General features: G+C 46.0%; 2 protein-coding genes across 10 annotated transcripts in view; one reads left to right on the forward strand and one right to left on the reverse strand.

The window, feature by feature from the left end:
• Positions 1-18,328, reverse strand: part of patj (PATJ crumbs cell polarity complex component) — a 48,906-nt gene extending 30,578 nt beyond the window's left edge. For 3 of the 9 annotated variants that reach the window (XM_037981340.1, XM_037981341.1, XM_025009640.2), the window contains exons 1-20: positions 18,189-18,308; positions 17,147-17,199; positions 16,820-16,998; positions 14,661-14,870; positions 14,444-14,583; positions 13,707-13,887; positions 11,684-11,812; positions 11,359-11,595; positions 11,163-11,265; positions 10,958-11,046; positions 10,198-10,327; positions 8,062-8,190; positions 6,710-6,765; positions 6,568-6,624; positions 6,348-6,482; positions 5,891-6,040; positions 5,763-5,810; positions 5,454-5,675; positions 660-869; positions 436-504 (exon numbers count right to left, since the gene is read on the reverse strand). In XM_037981340.1, the coding sequence (XP_037837268.1) occupies positions 436-504; positions 660-869; positions 5,454-5,675; positions 5,763-5,810; positions 5,891-6,040; positions 6,348-6,482; positions 6,568-6,624; positions 6,710-6,765; positions 8,062-8,190; positions 10,198-10,327; positions 10,958-11,046; positions 11,163-11,265; positions 11,359-11,595; positions 11,684-11,812; positions 13,707-13,887; positions 14,444-14,583; positions 14,661-14,870; positions 16,820-16,998; positions 17,147-17,168 (2,496 nt within the window). In that variant the 5' untranslated portion in view covers positions 17,169-17,199; positions 18,189-18,308. The other 6 variants (XM_025009639.2, XM_025009644.2, XM_025009643.2 and 3 more) reach the window with 6 other exon arrangements.
• A 341-nt stretch (positions 18,329-18,669) lies between these two features.
• tm2d1 (TM2 domain containing 1) lies at positions 18,670-23,569 on the forward strand. Its single transcript, XM_017432556.2, has 7 exons — positions 18,670-18,838; positions 19,421-19,494; positions 19,756-19,864; positions 19,950-20,041; positions 20,962-21,035; positions 22,790-22,916; positions 23,417-23,569. The coding sequence occupies exons 1-6, from the start codon at positions 18,711-18,713 to the stop codon at positions 22,898-22,900; spliced, it is 588 nt and encodes a 195-aa protein (XP_017288045.1). The 5' UTR covers positions 18,670-18,710; the 3' UTR covers positions 22,901-22,916; positions 23,417-23,569.
• The last annotated feature ends 1,330 nt before the right edge of the window (positions 23,570-24,899 follow it).

Here is a 24,899-nt window from a genome sequence, read left to right on the forward strand (position 1 = left end):
AGACCTTCAGAACGTCAGTCAGACCTTCAGAACGTCAGTTAGACCTTCAGAACGTCAGTCAGACCTTCAGAACGTCAGTCAGACCTTCAGAACGTCAGTCAGAGCTTCAGAATGTCAGTCAGAGCTTCAGAATGTCAGTTAGACCTTCAGATCGACAGTCAGAGCTTCAGATCGACAGTCAGACCCTCAGATCGACAGTCAGATCTTCAGAACGTCAGTCAGACCCTCAGATCGACAGTCAGAGCTTCAGATCGTCAGTCAGACCTTCAGAACGTCAGTCAGACCTTCAGATCGACAGTCAGACCTTCAGATCGACAGTCAGACCTTCAGATCGACAGTCAGACCTTCAGATCGACAGTCAAACCCTCAGGTGTCAGTAAGACCTTCAGATCGTCAGTCAGACCTTCAGACCGACAGTCCAACAGTGTCTGTTACCTTTGGAGCAGATTCACTGCTGACAGACACATGAATGTTCGTCTCTCTGCTTGTTCCTGGTGCTTCAACCTACGAAAACAGGACAAACATCAAGACAAGCTACTCAGTTTAATGACCAACCACAAGGACTAACATCAGCGTTAGGCCTTAGAGAGGCAGGTCCAAACCCTAATCTAGTTGTTCTACACCCTACAGACTTGTTACGGAGATAACCTCCCACCCACCACCAGAGGCTTCCGGATTCCCAGGCAGACGGTTCCAGGTGGAGCAGACTTCAGGACCTCCACAGCCTCAGCCAGGGTGAGCAGGTCTAACTGCGAGTTGTTGACCGACACAAGCTGGTCGCCAGGAAGTAAACCTCCATGACGCTCTGCAGAACCCCCAGGAACCAGGGACCGAATCACCATCACACAGCGACCAGGATCCAGCGGGTCCTGAAGGATCAGAGACGAGAAGGTCAACAAGTCTTTATTTTTATAGGTTAATAAGGTTTTTATTGTGTTCTTTATCAGGTACCTGAAGAGAAAAAGACAGGAAAATAAATTTATCTCATCCAGAAACAAAAAAAAAGAAATCTGACAGGAAGAAATCCTGACAGAACCGACTCAGTCCAAGTTCTGGATGTCAGGACAGAGAAGCAGACAGGGGGCGACAGAGACCAGATAAACAACAACAACAACACAGAGATGAAAACGCTTCTCTTCACAGAACCCAGAGACTGTTTGAGATTCAGGACTTCACCAACTGGACCGGCTTCCCGTTTCTCAGAACCAGCTAAAAATAAACAGCTGGAGGTTTTCAGTCTTCATGACAGAGGAGATATTTCCATGTTCCATTAAACCACGGTGCAGATTGAAATCTGGTTGTTTTTGTTAATTATAATAAAATAAATGTGATCACCTGTATTTAAAATCATTGTTGATCAGGTGAGATTCCTTTGAAAGGAGTGAATACTAAAAAGTTGTTTTTTTCTCAACAAAGGACATCCTTTAATATTTTTAGTTCTAGGTTTATTCCCATAACTTCCTGTTAATTCCAAGGAAAGTTTCCAGTTTTGAAAGTTCCCAGAATTTTAACCCAAACAGAACATCAGAAGCTGAAACTCACAGTTTGATGTTTTTCTTTACTTCTAATTTATTTTATTCTTTTGTTTGTCAAGAAAACATTTTTAATGTCAGAGATGCAGTCTGAGTCTTCTTCTCTGAAACCAGAAGGTAAAAACGATAAACCAGCTCTGACCACCTTGCAGTGGAAAGAAATCTCTTAAACGTGACAATAATTCAGTTTTGACAGAAGAAGACATAAACAGGATGTTTTAGTTAAAAACATCATTACTGCACTCATCTGACTGGACCCGTCTGGTTCTGGTTCTGGAGGGCTTGTTAATAAATGCATCTCTTCTGCAGGAAGTTGTCTGCAGGTTGCTGCAGATGAAGAACTCCTCCCGACAGCAGCAGGAAAAAGCCTCTAATCGCCCCGATGTTTGGCCTGAACCACAGAAACCACAAGGACCCGACCCGCCAGAATCCGAGCCCCTCAGAGACCCGTTCAGCAGCGTTAAAAGCCTCTCGTGGTGCGAGCAGATGAATTCCCCGGTGCCGGAGCCGGGGCATCGCCTGCGCAGCAGAACCAGCTGCCGTGCCAAGTTTCAGGCTGCCAGAACAAAGCGGCACTGTATTTTTAGATGGAGCTGCATGGCTACAGGTGGTGAGGAGTCAGAACTCAGGTCCTCCACTCCTACAAGATCCTGCAGAAAAACAAAGGCCTCTGCAGGCGGGCGGGTGGGGGGCCCGGAGCCCCGGAGCCCCGGAGCCCCGGAGCCCGGCAAACCGAGCAGAAAATACAAAGACTGCATGTTCTTCGCCCAAAGAAGGAAATATTTTCCACAGCTGGTTTTCTCTCAGGGAGGAGTGATCGTTTTGGGGGGGCATGTAGGTTGAATTGAGAGAAGTAAAAGTCCAACTTTAATTCCAGAAGAACAGGAGGAACAGGAACTTGCAGCCTCTTAAGTTTCAGTGAAGAAAATGAAAACTTTTCAAGTTTTCTCAGAAACTTTTGGGAGGACCGGGTCTGAACTCTGACAGCTGCAGATCATTTGGTCTTTTAGCAGTTTAAATGTGATGTTCTGCAGATCTGTCTGGCTCCACTGAGGAGTGAAACGGGTTTTTAAGATGGTGTGTTACTCTGCAGGTCAGCTCAGAAAAATAAGAGACAGAAAAAGTCTCTTTAATACAACTACAGACTCTCTGCAGAAACGCTGAAGGTTCCAACATTCAACTTTCTTCAAATTCAAATCTTTGCTTCGTCTTAGTCTCCCATCCTGAGCAGCACATTGGCGACAGTGGAAAGGAAAAACTCCCTTTTAGCAGGAAGGAACCTCCAGCAGAACCAGAATGAGTTGTCATCTACCTTGACCGGCTGGAGTTTGAGAGGACAGGAAAGAGACACAGACAAAGAACAGCTGGTCCAGATGTACTTTGTATAGAAGACAAACAAAGAAAAACACATGTTAATCCATCCAACCATCCATCCAACCATCTATCCAGCCATCCAGCCATCCACCCGTCCATCGTCTGCTGCTTGTTCCAGAGTCAGGTCGTGGGGGCAGCAGCTGAAGAAGGAAGCCCAGACATCTCTCTCCACAACCACCTCTTCCAGATCTTCCAGGAGGATTCCAGGCCAGCTGAGAGACATGTCTCTGCAGTGTGTCCTGGGTCTTCCCCAGGGTTTCCTGCCAGTTGGAGATGCCCAAAACACCTCCCTAGGGAGGCGATGAGGGGGCATCCTTACCAGAAGCCTGAACCACCTTAACTGGCTCCTCTTGTTGTGGAGGAGCAGCAGCTCTACTACGAGTCCCTCCCAGATAACCAAACTTCTCATTGTGTCTCTACGAGAGAGTCCATCTTCCCTGCAGAAAAGACTGATTTCAACTGTCTATATCTGTGATCTCGTTCTTTTGGTCACGACCCAGAGTTCGTGACCACAGGTGAGGGTAAGAACGTAGACCCACTGATAAACAGAAGGCTTTGTAATAAAAATAAAAATAAAGTATTATCTAAGTCTTACCACTACAGAGTACACAATACTGCAAAAGCCACACCGATCCATCTGTCAATCACACAAACCAACAATACACATTTAGGTCTACCAGGTCTGTCTGGCATTTTCCTCCGCTAGCTACACCTCTCTTCACCTAAGTGTCCAAAACACACGGCTGCAGATCAGATGAAACAACAACGAAGTCTATCATTGATCTGGATCTGAGTGATTGGGTCTGTACCCCTGGGGCCTGGGTGATAGGGTCTGTACCCCTGGGGCCTGGGTGATCGGGTTTGGGTGATCGGGTCTGTACCCCTGGGGCCTGGGTGATCGAGCCTGGGTGATTGGGTCTGTACCCCTGGGGCCTGGGTGATCGGGTCTGGGTGATCGGGTCTGTACCCCTGGGGCCTGGGTGATCGGGTCTGTACCCCTGGGGCCTTAATGTTCGGGTCTGTACCCCTGGGGCCTGGTTGGGCTCAGCTCGAATGAGTCACGTGGGTTTGGCCTCCTGTGGGCCCACCATCTGCAGGAGGGGTTTTACAAACAGGCTGGATTTTATCACTTGCTGAAAAACAAACATCACTGATGTTTATGGGGACATTTTTCACGGTTTTTCAAGAATTTTGTCTCTGTCATACAATGTTCTGCTGCCAACAGTCAGAGAACCCTGTTCCTGAAGACAGCAGGTTTTGGTGTCAGGAGACATGATGGTCAACAGGAACATAAGAGTGATCGGAAAAGCTTTTAGTTCTGTTTAAAGCTTGAGAACATTCCTCAGATGAAAAGTAAAACGTTTTTAATAAAAGTGTTGATTTCTTTGTTAAAAACTCTTCAAACTGTCAGGTCCTGGATGGACACCAACGCTCTCAATGTGTCAGATTTCACAACAGTTATGTTCTGCGTACAAAGAAACGCCACATTTGGAGCTCTGCTGCACAGATTAGTCACGCCCTGAACCGTAAAGGATGACCTTTGACCTTTAGTTTGGTTTAAAAGAGAACCTTGTTTCCTGTCTGAGCTGCAGCACAAAGACATGCAGCATGTTGGGGGATCGATCTACGTGTTTTAGCATGTAGTTCACATGTTCTAACACGCACACACACACAGACACGTCTGACAGGGATCTGACTGAGGAAGAGGAGGAGGTAAAGGTCTCAGAGGTGAAGCTCTGCCTTAAGATAAAGGAGGGGGGTGGGGGTGTGGGGGGCATGCAGACACAAGGTTTACCCCCCCAGACAGACACACACACACACACACAAACACCACGCAGACAACTGAGACCTGACTCCTTCAGAATAAAACTCTTAGGAAGCAGTCATTGGATGAACATCTCCAACTCATTACATTTTGGAGCAAACCTGATTCAAGATGGCTGCCACAGCTAATCCACCTTAAAAACCCACATTCTGTTATCTTCCAGGTTTGAGTCGAACAGCTCCATCTCTCCCACCATGACGGGATTCATTCTGGAACTGTTTTACTGCTTTTAGCTTCTGTTTTACTGCTTTTAGCTACAGTTTTACTGCTTTTAGCTACAGTTTTACTGCTTTTAGCTACAGTTTTATTAGTTTTACCTTTTGTTTTTTTTTTATTTTAGCTGCTGTTCTGATCTCTAACATCTTACTATATTTTTACAGAAGAAAGCTGAATTTATTTTCTCGTTAGTGATTGCATTTCATGGTGAGAACTTCTGTCGACCATCAAACAGACTGGAACTAGACACAGGCCCAGAAGACTGAAGCTGAAGACACAAAAGACGAGCGCCCCCTAGTGGCTGGTTCCAGAAAAAAGTTCTAAGCCCCACCCCTCCATATAGACCAATGGGACATTTTCCTGACAAAATGTTTAGGATATTATGAGATGTACCATAGGGTGTACTATAGAGAGTACTATGGGGAGCATTATGGGATGTACAATGGGGAGTATTATGGGATTGTTTACTCTTGTAGACTGTGGATAAACCGGAGCGGTTCTGATACCTGGTAGTCCAGGATGCTGAAGCCAAGGCCTTTGTCTCTCTCCTTCTGCAGCTCCACCACCTGAACATCAGGAGACCACAGAGCCAGCTCTCCTTCATCCTCCTCCTCCTCCTCCTCCTCCTCTTCTTCTTCATCCTGGCTGTAGACAAACTCCTCCTCCTCCTCCTCCTCCTCCTCCTTCAGAACCTCCTCCTTCACCAGAGACTCTTCCTCCTCCGGAAGCTGCAACATTTAATAAAACGTAATCATTTTTTAAATGAAACAATAAAATAAGTTTTGGCTTGTGATGAAGATCCATCTGGTACCGACCCCCCTGCTGTCATCTCTCAGGAGAACCGAAGACAGCTTCAGCTCCATCTGACACAAAGACAAACAAAGTTCTAATCACAGTTCTGATGGTTTTCAGAACAAACAGAACCGAAACAAACTGCCCTCACCTCATCTACACTGCTTTGGGGTGGTTCTGGTTCTGGTTCCAACTCAGAGGTCAGCAGTCGGCAGCAGACCAGGGTGAACGGAGGAGGAACCTCTTTAAGGAACGAGACTGCTTCACGTCGGGTCTTTCCATAGAGCTGGACCTCGTTCACCTTCAGACGAAACAAGTTATGGTTCTGTAACTGAGAACTGATTCAGAACCAGCTAAGTGATCCAGAACCGGACTTAAACTGATCCCTGACCTGTCAACAGAACCAGCCTGGAGCCAACTGGGAACCAGTCTGAAACTGTATCAGCCAGCTGGTTACAGATCAGTTCTCATTTGGTGACATACTGAACCCAGTCCAGAACCAGGAGGTCCAGTCTGACTCAAGCCTCCTACCCCCCTGGTTCTGGTGCAGGTTTCTGTCAGGGCCCAGGACCCTATCAGGACTCATACAGAAACCCAGGCATGCTTACCTCTAGCAGCTCATCTTCGGGCCTCAGAACTCCATGTCTGTCCACGGGGCCCCCGGGGGCCACAGAGGAGATGTAGTGGTGCCCGTCGAAGGAGTCCAGCTCCACACCGAGACGTAGGATGTGGATCGGCAGCAGCTGGGTTCAGAAGGAATCAGAACCAGAATCAGAAACTGAAGCAGATTTTCAGCATGGACTGAAGTGGACTTTCATCAGTCCAAACCTTAGAGGACTTCTGTAGTTCTTCATCATCCTCGATGACCGGATCCAGCTTTAGAACCTGACAGAACCCAAACAGACACACAACATGAGGTCCGATCTGTGTTCAGCACTGGAACCAGGAGGATTTCTGGGTGTGGACTCACCAGGACTTGGTACTGAGGTCCCAGAGCCTGCTCCCACTTAGCCCGGAGTTCTGCTTCTGAGGGTGCACACAAACACACCATTACTGAGACCAGAACCAGAACCTCGAGTACCGTAACTAGTGGTGAGCAATCTAAGATGGTAAAGGGTCAGAATGTAGGATCATCTGTCTGTTGTTCTTCTATGTTTTATGGTGACGCAGTTTGTTCCTCAGTCAGATCACACTATTGGCCAGTTGGCCTAAGACCCACCCAGAGAAACAGGGATCAACCAATCACAACAAAGTAAAGCCAGAGCCGAGGATTTCTAACTGAACATGGAGTAAAAACCTGAAAGGTAACTCCTGAACCCCCTCTCTACGGAGGCCTGTAAGGATGAGGTGGTCCCTTTCTGAGTCTGACCAGAAGTTTTTCTTCTTCTGACTTCAAGTCTTATTAACAAACAAGAACAGATTTTTAAAAAGTGAACAAAATCTCTATTATTTTCTGATTTCTAAAAGTAGCAAAAAAAAAAAAAATCAATTCTTTGAGCCCCGAAGGGAGAAACAGGAAACAGATCAGCTTGTTTTTCCATGTATGTCAAAAATACTTTCCCTCCTGACTTCATGAAATGTAAAAAAATAAAATGCCTTTTGGTGCTTAAAAAAGTGCTCCTTTCAGAAATGAGATAAGAGATTTATAAAAAGCTTTTTGTCTGCAGGAGACATTCTGACTGAACTGGACCTTCGGCCTGGTCCACAGATGTTTTGGCTCAAAGTGGTTGTTGGTGCTGAGCAGAACCCACTCCAAGGTTCTGCTGCAGTCTGAACTCCTGCAGGACGATGCTGACCTGATTAAGATTCAGTGACTGAAATAAAACCCATGCAGTAAGCAGAACCGTGCAGAACGGGCTCAGTGAGAATGTTTAATGCATGTGAGCTGAGCGGCGCTGAAGTCTGGTTGGAGCTGAGCAGAATAAATGATGGTCCAGCAGTACGGGGACAGTCAGAACCGATTCCTCAGGGTGGACCAGTCTCTTCAGCAGCTCTGTCTCACACGTCTCTTCACCTGCTGAGGTGGTTCTAAGAGGTTCTGCCAGCTCTGATTAAATTAGCAATGCTAACCTGGGCCGTCAAAGAGAGATTAGTCTGCTGCTGGCAGAAAAACCAGCGCTGTACGCCGCAGCGTTCAACCAAACAACAGGCGCTGTACGCCGCAGCGTTTGACTAAAAAGGAGGAGCTGTACTCCGCAGCATTTTAAGATCAGGAGCTCAAGATCAGGACGTTTAGGGTCAGGAGTTCTGGATTGTGAGTTCTGGATCAGGACGCTTGGGGTCAGGAGTTCTGGGTCAGAATCTGGTTCTGTGTGAACTCACCTCTGCTCAGCCACGCTGCGTTTGGGTGTGACTGTTCCTGCTTCGTCTTCATGGCGGCAGAGGATGAAGAGCGAGCTTTGATCTCTAAGCTCCTCCTCCTCGAAGACACTCGAGACGACTCCCTCTCCACTGAAACAGATGAGAGAACAGAGGTTTCTTCCAGGAACACAAAGCTGGGTTCATCCACAGGTTGATGTCAAACATCAGACCTAACCTTTGGACCTAAGGAACCAATGCTGAGCTCTAAACGAAGCTGAATTTTTAGTTGTACAACAGCTTAAACTCACCCCCCAAAAGTAAACTTTAAATAAATTTTAAATCCGAAAACTCTCATGTGAGATGCTGACAGGTTTGCTTGGTTGGTCTCAGAGGATCTACTCCCAGGGTTTTAATAATCCTAATATGTGAAGGAAAACTCTCCTGTCTATGTTTTCATGTCTAACTTGTTGATTTAATCTAAAGAATTTGGATGTAAAAAGTTTTGAGAAAATGTAAAAAGGCTCTTAGAGTAAACTGCCTCTAACCCAACTCAAACGACACTCAGAAACTTTCCCAAATTTAAATCAACTTAAATTGGGATTTTATGAAAACGGTCCAGGATATCAAGAAGCTGAACCATTCGGTGAAGGTCCAATGACCAGAGGCTCGTTTCAAGTTTGTTAATGTAATCACATTACACAAGGGCCCAAACTGTACAAAAAGAAGAAGTCACTGAATTCTGACTCAGCGATCACTGAACTGAAGGATGTTTGGAGTCAAACGGTGAATAAATCCTTCACTTCTGTTTCTTCACCTCCACCATCAGACACGTCTCCAAAAATCAATCCACAGATCAATAGATCCACAGATCAGACCGTGCTGACTCCAACGTGGCATTTCTACATGTAAACTTCTGCTTCGCTGTGCAATAAAACAAAGATGGCTCCTGCTGCAGCTCACTGGGCCAGAAAGTCATTAAAACACCTGAACTGCTGCGTCCAACAGGTGAGTCCTGATCCCATCCTTCCTGTCCTCTTTTAAAGTGATGTTTGGAGGAGCAACTCTGAAGAAACGACTTAAACTAAAAATAAGACTCTCCCCCTGAAACAGCCGTTTATAAATATTAGATATTCAGTCCTCCTGTTTTATTAAATGTGCCAAAGTAAGAACATTATTCTCCGGGTAGTTTCCCATTTGTTTCTCCATCAGGACCAGTGAGCTGACTGCTGGTACCACAGTGATAAAATTCAATCAAACCTGTGAAAAATGTCCTCAGACAACAAGTGAGGGTTAAACGCAGTGACTCAGCACATTCGGAGTCTGGTTTTGTTTTATTACTCAGCAGGCAGTGGTGCCTAAATATAGAAAAAATAATAATCACGATTATTTAGATCAATATTGTAATCAACTTATTGAAAATAATTATATATTGACTGCAAAAATAAAAAGTAAATAAACTGTTTTTCCCTTGTTTTTAATTGTTTCTGTTCTGGACGTGATGTAAAAGTCTCCTGGAGACGCTATGACCTCTGACCTCCTGATGGATGCCTAACGCTGGCCATGAAAACAAATGCAGCTTATTTTCCTCTTCATGTCTCAGATAAGAGAAGTTAAAACCCGGAGTGCCTCTCTGTGTTTTCTCTGTAATGAAACAGAAGATAAAACAGAGCGCCGTGCAGCTCTGCAGGCGGACCGGTGCCGACCCAACCCGAGCCAGGAAAAATGACCCCGGAGCCAGCAAATTAATCTCTGTGGACACTGGAGGAGGAAGGAGCACAGCCTGGTCAGTTTGGGAAAATTACACCCAGCTGTAAACAAATTTATCATCTTAATCTGGCTGAGAAGAAGAGAAGGGAGGAGGAAATGTTCTGATAGGTCCAACGCTCACAGGAGCAGGTTCTGGTTCTGGTTTCAGTTCACAGAATCAGAAAGGAGGAAAGATTCAGCTGCTTGTCATCAGATTATCAAGACAACAACAGGCTGGTCTTCATCAGGTTTTCAGCCCGATAATCTGCTGTTCTTCATCACATTTCAAATTTTCCTGCGGAACTTTTGCAGTTTGGTGGTTCTGATCCGATTCATTTCATTGTTAACTTTAACTCTTTAAAGTCGACACATTGCTGAGCTGCATGCGATCAATAAAATCATGTTATCTACCTTTATCCAGCGACCTCTCCAGGGCTCTGGGTTTCTTCCTGACCAGAGTCAGAACCACAGTCTGACCCGTCTGCTTCATCACCTCCAGAACCTCCTGATTGGTCATCCCGTGGAGACTGACGCCGTCCAACTGTTCAGGAGGACAGACAGAAGGACAAGTGGGACAAAGTCAGCAGGAAGGAGAAGAAACAAAACCCAAAACCTGAAGAATATTTACTGGCAGTTTTCTGCTCTTATTTTTAACCAACTTCTAACTAACCAGTTACCAACTTGTTGCCAACTAGTTGCCATCTTGTTACCAACCAGTTGCTAACTTGTTACCAACCAGTTACTAACTTGTTACCAACCTGTTGCTATTTTGCTACCAACCAGTTACTAACTTGTTGCCAACTTGTTATCAACCAGTTGCTAACTTGTTACCATCCTGTTACCATCTTGTTACCATCCTGTTACCATCTTGTTACCAACCAGTTGCCATCTTGTTACCAACCACTTACTAACTTGTTGCCAACTTGTTATCAACCAGTTGCTAACTTGTTACCATCCTGTTACCATCTTGTTACCATCCTGTTACCATCTTGTTACCATCCTGTTACCATCTTGTTACCAACCAGTTGCCATCTTGTTACCAACCACTTACTAACTTGTTGCCATCTTGTTTCCAGGTCACATCTAACCCAAGCTACACAGCAGGAGCTAAATTTTAAAAGCGCCTGTTCCATCAGAAAAAAAGGTGAGACTAATGCGTTCTTTTTCTCACAGCGATGAGTCGGTCCTGGACCCGGATGTTCCCGTTCTGATCCGCAGCGCTGCCAGGAACCACATGTTTCACAAAAACACCAACTGCATCTGAGGCGGAGAGACACAGGAGATGCCATGATTCAGGCTTTTACTGCTCAGGACTGATTTCAGTTGATTCCAGGTGAATCACTTCAGTTTTACAGGTGAACTGGAACCTGTCAGACCTTGGCTGGTCAGAGGGTTGAAGCCGATGATGGAGATGCCGAGACTCTGGCCGTCCTTCTTGGTGAGAGGAATCTCATGGATCTCATATCCTTCCAGGTTCAGCTGAAGCAAATAAAAAAACAAACAGTCTAAATAAACACAAACACTTTGATGTCACCTGGACCAGGTAAAGCCACTGCTCATCAGCTTGCTCACCGGCTGCTGGGGAGGGACTTCAGGAGGCCGAGAGGGAACTGAAGTGATGGGGGCGGAGTCAGGAGGAGGTGGGGGAGGCAGAGCTGCTGACGTCTGACCTCTGAGGTCTCTAGCGATCAGCATGGTCACATGACTTCCACAGCCCTGCAGCACCTTGACCACCTGATCGCTGGTGAGCCCGCTGGTGGACGTGGACCCAATACGCAGGATGTGGTCACCTGTGCGGAGGCGTCCATCCTGATTGGAAGAGTGGAGAGCCAATCAGAGAAGAGACCTCAAATCAAAAATGTTAAAAAAAAACGGAGGCAGAACTACAGTGACTCACTCTGTCGGCCACGCTGTCTGGGATCAGCGTCCTGACCACCACGCCACTCGTCTTCCCACCCACGATCCCAAACCCCAGACCAGATCCGTCGTTGATCAGCTCGATCTCCTCGACGTGACCCCACTGATCCTGCAGCACAAAGAAAGAGCCACCAAGACCGGCTGAGATCTGAAGAACACGTTTGAGTGTGGCGTTACAGACCTGTACAAAAATATTCAAATCTGTGTCCACAAATGAAATAATAAGAAATAAAGTCCAAGTCTGTAAACCTAAAATCATTAGCTGGAAAACTTGGGTGGTGAAATCTGATGGAACCTCAGCATGAATCCATGGGAAGCTTCAGCTGAAACAAACTTCTTTTCTCTGTTGTTATTTAATAAACCCGAACACGTGACCCATGAGAATGGGTCGGTGGTTTTAAAGCTCAGCAGACTGATTTACCAAACCTCTGCAGGACGTTAAACCTCAGCAGAAACAGGAACAGAAGACAGTTAAAATGTTTTCCACTGGTGAATAATCGTTCTCTCTGTAGACAGACTGATGGAAGGGTCAAAGTTTGAAATCTTTTCTTAGGTCACTGCAGATGTTTTTGTGCTGTAAAGTTTATGTTCCAGACTGTAGAACCTTGTTCTTCTGGCTCTTTGTTCTGTTTGTTCTTGTCTCCTACAGTCAGATGATTCTGACGGCTCAGTCTGAGATTAGATGGACTTCCTGTTGGACCGAGGTCACCCTGTGACCCAGACACATCATCTCTGAATGGAATTCCAGTGTTCCAACAGAGAACCGTGCAGCAGATCTAGTTCTCAGCTTCATCCTGATGGGTTCTGCAGGTTGTTTGGACCCAGCGACCTGAATGCAGTCCTGAACTTTGAACCACCTGCAGAGAGCAAGTCTAAAGGAACGAAGATGATGTTTGCAGAATAAACTTTGCTTTCATTTCGCTGTGCACGCCGCGCACGCCACACATACCTGAGTTATTGGACCAGGACCAGAGGAGCACAGGAAGAAGTCAGATCATTGACATTTAAATTACCAGGAAAAAGAGTTTCTGAGAGAAAAACGACCGTGTGTCGGAGCGGAGCAGGACTGGATTATTAATCTGAGTCCAGGATCACGGGCCGGAATGATTCTGCCCCGCTCTATTGTCGGGTCATTATCACTCTGAATTACACTGTTGTTTGGTACCATCCTGCTGGATCCGGGCCACATACCGGGCCCCCCGACCCTCCTTTGTTTTATTCATGTCCCGTTCAGATTGAGGTCATGTTTAATGGAGCCGTGGGCATAAAAACACAACTCTGAAGGAGGTTTTATGACGGTTCTTCAGGTGCGTCTGACCCGCCGTCACAGCTGATGAGTCGGTTCTGCTGGACTCTTCTGATGCCAACAAGAAACTCGTGGTTGTAAAAACCCGCCCATAAACGCACCATAAATCAGCTTCTCTCAGATGAGTTTACAGCTCGTGTCTGTTTAGTGAATATTACCCAGCAGCCATCAGGACGGCGCGATGTGAGACATTCACAGATTATTTATGGGTGTCCTAAAAACCGAGAACAGGGAGGAAAACTAACAGATTGTGTAATTAAAGAACTCTGAATGAGCTTTAAAAACTTAAAGCAAATGAGCTGGAGCAGAAGTTTGATGATGTTGGGAAACTTTTCTGTGAGCTCCTCTCAGGTCACATGATCCTTCAGACCACGCCTCAACTTTACTGCAAACAGCATGAAACCAGGAGTCCTTACCTTCTTCTGTCTGCTGTTATTATTATTATTATTATTGTTATTATTACTATTATCAATGAGCTCAGAATGTTCTTTTACAATAAATTCAGAACAAAATCAAAATGTTCTGCAGAAAAGTTGAAGGTTCCAACATCCAACAACTGTCTCCTCTAAAGCCCAACAGGAACTTCAGGAGGGTTTATTCACTCTGGATCTTGACCTCTGACCCATCACCATGTTCCTGCCCCGCCCCCCACCCATTGTCAGGAGCAACCCAGCGCTGAACTGGTTTGCTGCCTTACCGTGTTGATGGGCGTGGCGAGCGACGGCGGCAGGTCAGAGGGGCAGTCCCGGGCCACCACCAGCTCCACGGTGTCTCCGGGCTGCTGCAGGAGGCTGAGCGCCTGCTGCTGGCTGAACCCGGGTTCCAGAGGACTGCCGTTTATCACCAGGATCTGGTCCCGCTCCTGCAGACGCCCGTCCCTGAAAGCAGACAACATCAGAGCGACGTCAGCGAGAAGAACCACAAACTGAGCTGGAAGAAACAGATGTTTTTAGATTTAACATCCTGAAACACCCAGAAACCGAACATCTGTCGGCAGCACCTTCGTCTCTGGGCGGAAAAACTATTTACTCTGGAAGTTCTTCCAGAAATCCAGAACTGAAGAAGAACCCTAACTTTGGAGGAAAACTGAGTCCTGAGTCCTAAAACAGGAAGAGAGGCAGCTCACAGAAGCTCTTTAATGTTCAGTCAGGGGAGCACAGACGTTCTCAGGACTGAATGTTGATCAAAAAGTTTGGGTCAGTTTTTATCAATAATGGGATCAGATGGAACCTGACTGATCCGGTGAAGTCAAAGTTCTGTAAAGGTTCCGGATCGTTGCTCTGTGGAAGTTTTATATCTGAATTCTGATCAGATTCAGTTTTAATAAAAACAACAATAATCTTTACCAGCAGCCTGAGTCAGGAGCAGCTTTTACTGTTTGGACCTGAACTCTGACCTCAGGTTAGAACTGATGTTTCAGGTGTTTCAGCTCACCTGTGAGCGATTCCTCCGGGCTGAATTTGTTTGACGAAGACACCCTGACTGCTGCTTCCTGCTGGACTCAGACCCACCACGCTGAAGCCCATCCCTCCAGAACCGGGCCGGGTCAGGCTGATCAGCTGCGTTTGGCGTCCCTGCAAACACAAACAATCGTACAGGGCTCAGACGCTCGTTATTCATGTTCCCGGTTCAGCGCCGTGACTGCACCTACCTTTGCTGCAGCGAGGATCCACTTCTGCAGGCGGTCATATGAAGGCGGAACTTGATGAAGGAGTGGAGACGAGCCATTGGTCAGAACGGTGGAGGGCGAGGACAGGATGGGCGGAGCCATCGGGCTGGCGGGCTCAGCGGCGCTCATGATCAGCTGACCTCGTTTTGAGAAGCTGAAGTCCCTGCAGGCGTCAGGAGGCATGGTGCTGATCTACGAGAGAGAAGGTCAATCTGCTTGTTGTCTCCGACAGAAACCATCCTAAGTAACCCTAACCTAGGTGAGCTCTAAACTTGGTCCTGTTTGGAGCTCTACAGCTAAGAGCTGAAACAGGAAGTTGGTCTTTAATGGCTGAACTGAGGTTTTAGATCTTTAACAGTTTGTAAATAGTCTCAGGTTAAGATGGAGGATTAACCTCTGGATGTTAGATCAGACTCTGATGACGTCACTTTAACTTCAACTCTCTTCTTCTCCAGTTTCTTCAGTGTTTCTGTCTCCTTCCACCCAGTGTCTCTCTGCTGGAGAACTGATGGTGTCCTCTCAGAGGTCAGAGGTCAGAGGTCACACACCCAAACCCTCATTGACTTCCATTGGATCTGAGCTTCAAACAGGAAGTGTAGACTCTTTTTAACTCTTCATATCTCCTCCATCAACCTGAACCTGTGGGACCATCAGAACCTTCTGCTGCTCACGGGTCAAGACGTTCTGATAGTTTTCACTTAGAGACTGTTTGTCTGAGGCTTACTTTTTACTCTGTGTTTCTGCCTGAAGTGCTGTCCCTCCCTGGGAATCACCATGGCAACCAGCTCCTCAGCAGCTTCTATATTACCCAGCATGCTTTTCTTCCTCCTATGTTTCCATCAAGGCCGCCCCACAGATCCTATAGAATTTGAACATTTTTTTGTTCTGAGTAGAACTTTTAATTGGAGAACTGAACAAAGTTTTAACAGTTTTTCTGAAGAGTGTCCCATGAGACAAACATGGCATCAATTTCCCACAATGCAAAGCAGGAACAGCGTTCCTAACAGAGCTATAAATGAAATAAATCCTAATTTAACATTTGTCTTCCATCTGCTGATTTCTGAAGAATATTCAGGAGAAACTTTGTTCTTTCTTTAGCAGAAAGCTGAGAAACACCAACAGCAAACAGGAAGTAAGGTTCTGCAGACTCTGAAGAAGAGGAGGAAGGCTGAAGAGACACATGCAAGGACGCAGCCGACAAAAGAGACATGAAGTAAAGAAGTGAATGAGGGGGGAGGAGAGAGGAGGAAAAAAGGAAAATCAATACATTCCTCTGCAGGCTGTTTGTGTGAACAGGTAATGTATTAATGACCTTTACTCTCACATTGTGGAAACTTATCAGTCTGCAGCTGATTTGGGCCGGGCTGACGGAGCAGGATCCAGAGCCATTTCATCAATACGCCCCGACAAGGCCGTTACTCAAAGCAAGACACCAGATATTAAAGCTTGATAGATCCGCAGAGCTCCGGGGGAGGAGGGGGAGGAAATAAATAAAGGAGGAGAGAAGTCCCTGCAGCTCCACCCAGCAGCCACAGTCTCAGCCGCTGACCTTCGCAGCACTTAGAATATGAAGCTCCGTGCCGCTTCGGCCCATTATCTTAATTTGGCTGCAGATTGTTTATTGTAAGGACTCCACGTCAGAGCGGACAGCAGCTGAATACTGATGGCTGTGAGGAGAGAGGGGGGTATGTGTCCCGGGACAGGCCCAGGACAGGTCACAGCGCTGGTCACGTGAGGGGGCGGGGCTCCTGCTGTCAGGAGAACATGTTGGTCACATGTTAGGGCGGGGCTGTTAGATCCATGATGGAGGTGCGTTCAGGATCCAGCTCACAGAGCGGAAAGCCTCACTGACAGCGAAGCTGCAAGTCGAACACAAAACTCACAGACATAATGGGAATCTAGAGCAGCAGCCAAAAAAATAACTTTTGACAATAACATTTTGTTTTTTGAGGGCAAACAGTGTCAACAAGTTTTCATGCATTAAGTCATGAACAAATCCAGCTTCAGAGAACTAAACCGAGACGATTGTGAGAAAACAGAGACATGTTAGACACTCACAGACGCCGCCCGAGGTTCGTCTCCAGGTTCTGGAGCTGGCTCAGTGTGACAGAAAGGTTCTGACCCGGCTCAGGGAGTCTCACCTGGTTCCGGAGCTGCTTGATGGAGTGCTGCAGGGTCAAGATCTGGCTGAAGAGCGGACTCTGAAGAGTCTGCCTCAGGTTCCCCAGAGTCTCACTGTGGGTCCACTCCTCCCTCTGGACCAGTTTGGACTGGAGACGCTCCAGAGCTCCCAGAACCTGCTGGCGGTCCGCTGAGGACACTGAAGACACACGGAGACACATGTTTCTGATCCAACATGTTAACAGCGTGCAGCAGCAGGTTAAACTGTTTCAATCAGTTTGAAATTACATTTTTAAACAGTTTGAGTCCGAGTCAACAATCAGCTGAGCGTCTGTGAGACGACTTACCTGTCGGGACATTGTCCAACATGACGTCCTGCTGTCTCTCCTTCTGGATCAGTCTAAATACAGGAGATGACACGTTACCTGATGCAGCTGAGGATCAGGGCCTGACTAATCTCTGGATCTGACCCAGGTGTAAAACAGCAGCTGATCGTGCCTGACTAATCTCTGGATCTGACCCAAGTGTAAAACAGCAGCGGATCGGGCCTGACTAATCTCTGGATCTGACCCAAGTGTAAAACAGCAGCGGATCGGGCCTGACTATTCTCTGGATCTGACCCAGGTGTAAAACAGCAGCGGATCGGGCCTGACTAATCTCTGGAATTATTTTTTTAGCATTTAAAAAACTAACCTCACAACTGCCGACACTGCTGGGCTCCGCCCACCTGTTCAACACACAAACACCTTCATGACGTCACATCAACGCCCTGACAGCTCTGTAACCCACTGTCTGGTTGTTTACAGTAAATGGTCTTTCCTTTATGCGCATGCGCACAAGGCTGACTCAGTTTATGAACTGAGGTTAATTAAGGTGAGAAAACTGCTCAGGTATCTGTCAGAACCGAGCAGAACCAGGATTAACTGGACTGGTACACACAATAAAACACTTCAGACAACAGAGAGAAGGCCGCGCGCCAACCTGAGCTCACCTGTGCGCTCACCTAAGAAAAACCCGGAAGTGAGGCTGGGCGGTTCAGAGAGCGTGAAGGAAAATAATCAGAGTTTTTTAAAAATAAATCTCACCTGGTTCTTGACTCACAGCCCAACAGTTGAGTTAAAGTTTCCAGGTGAAACAGGTGCACCGAACTTTTACCAACAGGTAAAAAACCTATCTAGAAACCCTGAGAACCGGTCCATAAAGGGTCACTTCTTATCACCGACACATTAAACTCCTTCAGTCCGACAGGTTCACCCGAACCTCAAAAGAACTTTTCCAACAGAGTCGCCGGCTAACCTGCTAACAGCTGACACACAGCGGCGGGGAAATGAACCCCTAAACCCGCCAGCTTCCGGTTCGGAGGGGCCCACAAACACAGCACGGACTCACCGACAGCTCCCTGACGCCACACAATGACTGAAAATGCTTCCGAACCGGACCAGAACTCACTTTACCCGAATCCAGTTTGACACCAGTGTTGCTTTAATGCTGCCTTCAGGTGCAGTCGGAAATGCGGGTTGCTGATACTTCGGGGTGTGATGTGGGAACTTTCAGCTCTCTGCTGAGTGAAAACAGACTCGTGCTCTTTTCTTTAAATAACGCATAACTCCTAAAATAATTTCAACTTTAAAGTCAATTTTATTTTTCACTTTTTTATATTTTTCATAAATCTGTTTATTTCCCACTGAATTAGATAAAATGTGTTCTAAACATAGAATAATTTCTAAACTGCATTAGATCCTGGTTCTGAAGTACCTTTAGAACCTGGGTCTTATTAAAGTAAAATGACGTCAGAGCTGTTGTTTGGTGTCAGTTAAAAACTTTTTTTCTGTAGGAGTGAAAGCGGGTTCATTAGAGCTCTGATTTCCCACTGTCCTGAAGGCAACGCCGTGTCACGTGACGCGGTCAGTCATGGCGCTGAGGCGGCTGTTGTGTTTACGTTCCGGGACGCTGTTTCTGCTGGTTTTCTGTCTTTATTCTCACCTCAGGCTCCTTCTGGCCGAACAGGTGGACACCTGCGAACAACTGAGGCTCGGACAATATCCTTTCAGTCACGTGACAGAGCTCAGCTCACCTGGGCAGGTTGTTATTGATGCCGAGGTGCGGTTAGCCGTTAGCCGCAGGTTAGCTTTAGTTTCAGATTCTGAGGGTTCTTTGGGTTTTATTAAGACTTTCAGTATTTTTAAAGAACTCCTGGAGGAGATCAACTTCTCTGGTTCTCTTCTTGTTTGTTATGTTTCCAAATATTCAGAAATAATTGAGGATTAATCTGTCTGTGGACCAAATAAACCGGATTTAATCAGTTTTCGTCTTAAACCTTCACTTTATCTGATGGAAAATTAAACAATCAAATGAGATAAAAATGGATTTAATTTGAAAATAAACCGATAATTTATCGAGTTATTTCCTTCGTTTAAAGAGAACTTATTAAGACAAACGTGATGACGTATTTATCAAACACCTGGACCAGGTAAGTCCAGGTCCAGAAACCTGGGCTCAGGCTCCGTCTCCATGGTAACAGATGCTGGATCCCGACGAATGAGCCGAAGCCTGTTTTCTGCTGGGTTCCGCTGGGTTCTGAGGGGTTCTGAGGTCCGTTTGGACTCCTTCACTCTGCTCAGGTATAAGTGTAACGACCCGAAGATCGATGACGTCACGCAGGAGCCGGAGACCTGCCGGGACTCCACGGCCTGGGGTAAGTCCGGTTCTGAGACTGCAGCTTTACTGTGCACCTGGGGATACATCTTAGTATTTCACTAAGATGGGGAAAAATCTTAGTATTTCACTGTGCACCTGGGGACAAACCTTAATATTTCACTGTGCACCTGGGGACAAACCTTAATATTTCACTGTGCACCTGGGGACAAACCTTAGTGTTTCACCGTGCACCTTGGGATAGACCTGTGAGCTTAACTGTGCACCTGGGGATAAACCTCAGTGTTCTGTGTTTTCTCAGTGGAGTGTGTTCCCGCTCCAAACGTCACCTGTCGGCTCCCAAACGGAACCGAGTTCCGGTTCAGCGGGATCGAGGTGGGCTTCAACAGAACCATCAGCTGCAGGAACGTGTGAGTGGTTCTGTTTCTGAGCCGCTGGGTTCCAGAACCTTTCACTCCGAGGTTCTGATCTCTGACAGTCCGGTTCTTCCCTCAGGAGCGGATATTCTTACAAAGTGGCCGTGGCTCTGTCTCTGTTCCTGGGCTGGCTCGGAGCGGACCGGTTCTACCTGGGGTACCCTGCTTTGGGTCTGTGTCCACACACACACACACACACACACACACACTGAGTCACATTAGGGGTAAAAATAAAATAAAATGAAAAAAACCCAGGAGAACAGCTTTATTTTCTCTCAGTTCAGATTCTCAGTCTTTAAACAAAAAATAAAAGACTGTTTGGACTGGGTCGAACCTACAGCAGAAAAAATGTCGGTCCTGTTGGACCACCGGGCCTGGCCACAGGTTTAGAACCAGGACCCGCCCTCAGAAACAGCCAATCAGAGGAGAGATGTTTGATGTTTCTGAACCAGACCTAAAATCTTGGTTTTTGTTTTAAAAAGTTTCAATTTTTAAACGCCACTGAGAATCTGCAGCATCTTCGTCACACCGCCCCCCGCTGGATCTGACCGTAAAACCCGGATGAGGTCTTTAACCGAGTCCAAATGCTTCAGTCTTCAGCACATTTAACCTGTTTGTTTTGGATCAGGAACCTGCAGAGAACTGGATCAGTTCCACAACAATGACTTTTTCTCTGTAATCAGACACAAGGACTAAGCCGCTCCAAGGGCTTTCATCTGGCCCGGTTCAGGCAAACCGGGCCAATCAGAGCAGGGCCGATCATAATGTCTGACGAAACCATCTAGCAGCACCACACACCGAGTCAGAGGATGAGTCGGGTTTTTATTGCTTCTGACATCTTTCATTTGTCTGTTTTTAAGAAAAATCTGAAAAATGGTAGAAATAATTTAAACACTCCAGTCTGACCTGGTTCAGTTCGTTCTTTGAGAAGTTGGGTCCAGTTCAGAATCATTCTGTTGAACCAACATGAACTTCAGTTCTTTCTTATTTTCTTAGTTTTATTTCAGTGACTTTGATGTTTTTCTTACTTTAATAAAAAAACGAACAGATCTTTCTGCATCTGTAAAACGTTTTTACTTTGTCTCCTTCAGGGCTCTTGAAGTTCTGCACTGTTGGGTTCTGTGGAATCGGAACTCTGATTGACTTTATATTGATCGCCATGCAGGTAAGTCCTCACCTGCTCAGGTACGAGACTGAGGCCCTGTTTGTTTCTGTAACGTTTCCACCCACACGCCGTAGGTGGCGCTGTGGTGAAAACACTCCAGAAACAGGAAATAAGGGGAGGAGCTTGAAGTTTGCAGGCTGGAAACGACTTGTAAACACAAGCAGACGCCCTCGGGTCATAGGTCAGGTTAGAGGCGTGGCTATGACATATGGGCGGCAATGGCTCAGGAGGTAGGGGTTTGTCCTGTAATCGGAGGGTTGCTGGTTCGAGCCCTGGTTCAGCTGTTGTGTCCTTGGGCAAAACACTTCACCCACCTTGCCTACTGGTGGTGGTCAGAGGGCTCGGTGTCGCTGGTGTGATGGCAGCCCCACTTCTGTCAGCCTGGGCAGCTGTGGCTACAATGTAGCTTACCACCATCAGTGAGTGAATGTGTGGATGAATGGGTGAATGATTGTAGTGTAAAGCGCTTTGGGGTCCTTGGACTAGATAAAGCGCTATATAAATGCAAGCCATTTACCATTTACCATCATCGTTGTTTTGGCTCTGTGAGATCATAAGACTGGCGGTTCAAGAATCTTCCTCCCTGGAGCCCAGCTTATTAAAAAAATGCTGTTCCTGTGTGGGCGGGGCCTATCGTTAGAACCAGAAAAGGTGTTTCCTGTAGAAAACAGGAAATTCTTCCTGCTTTTATATTTTTATGTGAATTTCATAAAGAGCTAAAACATTAATCTGATGTTCTGCTAAAAAAAAGAAAATCAGATTTATTCTAATAAATAAAACGTCTGTCAGTCATTTAGTGGTTCATTAGATATTTTACTAACAGACAAACCCACAGAGACAATTACATGATCACATGATCAGTCAGCGAATCAGTCAGTGATTTAGTTAATGTAATGTCAGAAGTTTTCAGATCTGATTCCTGTCACTCAGACTCCGTCAGCTCGTTGTGATGAAAAGTTCCTGGTTTCCACCGCGACAGATGCTCATATTTTACTGGCTTGTTGGGGGGCTGAGTGTGTGGGGGGGTTTCTGATTATTATTTACACCCATCGATCCTGCGGCGCATCTCCTCTCCTCTGGACCTCAGGATGAGTGATGGTTCCAGAAGGTTCTAATGGACTCGGAGAGGACGGATGGAGACAGATGGAGGGAGTGGCTCCTCCTGTCTCAGTGTTTTAGATAATAGAAGCTGGACATTCATCACAGGAAGGACCGACAGACAACAAGTTCTGCTTTTAGAGGGAACAGTTTGGATTTAGAACCTGGTTTCTATCTGATTCACAGAAACTTTAAATGTTGTTCGTTAGCAGTTTGTTAACAGGACCTAATGTTCGTTAGCGGCTTGTTAACAGGACCTAATGTTCGTTAGAGCCTGTTAACTAACTGCTAACAAACATTAGATCCTGTAATGCACAGGTGTCAAACTCCATTCCTCAGGGGCCGCTGTCCTGCATGTTTTAAATGTGTTCTTGCTTTAAAACACCTGGTTTAAATGGATGACTTGTTGCCATGCTCCTGGAGAACTTGATGATTTGGTGAGGAGGTAATCAAACCATTTGAATCAGGTGTGTCAGAGCAGAAAAACCTAAAACCTCCAGGACAGCGGTCCTCGAGACCTGGAGTTTGACACCCCTGCTGTAACGAGATGCTAACGAACATCAGATCCTGTTAACGTTAGCGTCTCATTAACAGGATCTAGTGTTTGTTAGCAGGTCTTTAAACTGCTTCTATTGCTGTGTCTGGTGTCTCTGCAGATTGTGGGTCCAGCTGATGGATCCAACTACATCGTGGACTATTACGGCGCCCGTCTGACTCGTCTGTCCATCACTAACGAGACATACAAGAAGCCCCACCTCCCTTCCTGAACACATCTGGTGGAGTGTAAGTTCAGGAAAGAGCTTCTGTCACCTTCTGGGTCCATCAGAACTTCAGAATGTGCTTCGAATAAATGAATTTATCTTCTCATATTGATTTTCTGTGACAGTTGAAGGTCTGGCCGTCCTCACACACTCAGTGGTTAAATATCAGAGAGAAAGTCAACATGTGGGTCAGCTTTCAGAGGGAATAAAGTCACAGTCAGAACCTAGAAACATGCTCCAGAACCTGTTAGTTCTTCTGCACATGAAGCTGAAACAATACAGGCGGCAGAGATGGGATGGTTTTCATTAAACGGAGCTCTGAGGAGAATCTGATTTATTTCCTCTGCTCAGAAACCCTCAGGCTGTGGGTTCGGCTCACAGCTGAAGTGTGTAAACGACGGGTAAACCGTCCCGACACAAAGACTCGTGTCAAACTACGAGTCACCTGCTGTTTAAGATAAGGGTTAGGGTTTATTAATCTCTGTGGGATTAACGGTAGAAACAATGTTTGTGTGTCTGCAGGACCTCCACAGAGGAGAGACTTCACAGCAATTCTTCTGTTTCTGAACTGTTCTTAACTTTTCTGTTTGATGGGAACGTTCCTGTATATTTATGTTTTATAAGGATTTAAATTATGATGTTTGAAAGACTTTAAATAAACTTTTTGTTTCTCTCCCTGTGAGGATTATTTCTGAGAGTTTCAGCAGACAGGATGTGTTTTCTTATGGCAGGCTGTTTTGTCATATAATCACACAGTATTTCTTCTGGTCACAATAACATTACTACTAGTTTATCAAATTTAAATTATTTACATCATTTATAATTATCTCATTATTAGTATCTTACTTTCAGGAAGTCCAACCCTTTGGTCTACAGACTATCAGAAGATTATCAACAGATTAGTAGCAGATTACTGTCCTGGTTCGTCTTGCTGAATTAGAGAAATGAAATGACTCTTTATTCTAAAATTAAGTATTTTTTATGAAAGAATATTCAGGAAATACATAGAAAGATTCACCAGTAAAAAACATTTAAAATTATTTTACAAATTCACCCTGAAGGTCAGACCATGCAGTGCTCAGAGAAATGAGCTCCATCTCAGACTCTACAGGCCTCAGTTAGCAGGTTAAAGGTCAAAGCCTCTTCTCTCTAAAAACAACATGGCAGCTCGACTTAGGTTTATCTGAAGTAACCACAAGACTTCTGGACCAGAACCAGACCAGAGGACAGATGTTTACCCAGAATGCACTGCAGTTGTCAGCACAGTGGCAGAGGGCTAATGGTTTGGGCTCCGTGGAGTCAGCTGGGAGTCGTCCCGATGTCTGAAAGTCCGTTTGGATGAACTCGCAGCTCCTGAATCTTCAAGTATTTAGATTTGAAATGACAGAACTGATCAAATCTTTTCAGCTGTGCTGAGTTCTACCGTCCGGTCCGGTCCGGCCTGATCTCTCACTGCTTTTATTTTCACGTGGAGTTGGCAGCCATGTGATTTTCATCAGATTGTAATTATCACACTGAATCACACCTCGCAGGACTCAGAGTCAGGTCAGGGGGAGGTTTGTCTTCACGTCTCACACACACACACACTCACCTACAGACACACACACAGTTCATAATGATGTCTCGAGCAGCCAAACCTGTCCACATTTTACATTATGCTCAGGACAACATAAAGTTTCTTCAGCTTTAAAATAAATCAATATGACAATTATTGAACATTTCTGGGGTAACTGTTAGGAAGGTGTTTGGTGTATCATCTGGGGTTTGATGTATCATCTGGTGTTTGGTGTGTCCTCTGGAGAAAATGAAGAGGAGACCTTACTGTCGCCCAGGAGACAATGAGAACACAGGAGCAGTATTTAACTGCCATCAGATTAGCACAGAAATAAAAATATAAAAAAATCCATCTACAGAACTTTAAGGTGCAGCGGAAGACTGGAGAACAATGAGAACACAGCAGAACTTCAGACAGGGAGACGTGAGAACCTGGAGGAAGATGAGCTTC

The sequence above is a fragment of the Kryptolebias marmoratus genome, linkage group LG18, assembly GCF_001649575.2.
Source record: "Kryptolebias marmoratus isolate JLee-2015 linkage group LG18, ASM164957v2, whole genome shotgun sequence".
NCBI classification, from domain to species: domain Eukaryota; kingdom Metazoa; phylum Chordata; class Actinopteri; order Cyprinodontiformes; family Rivulidae; genus Kryptolebias; species Kryptolebias marmoratus.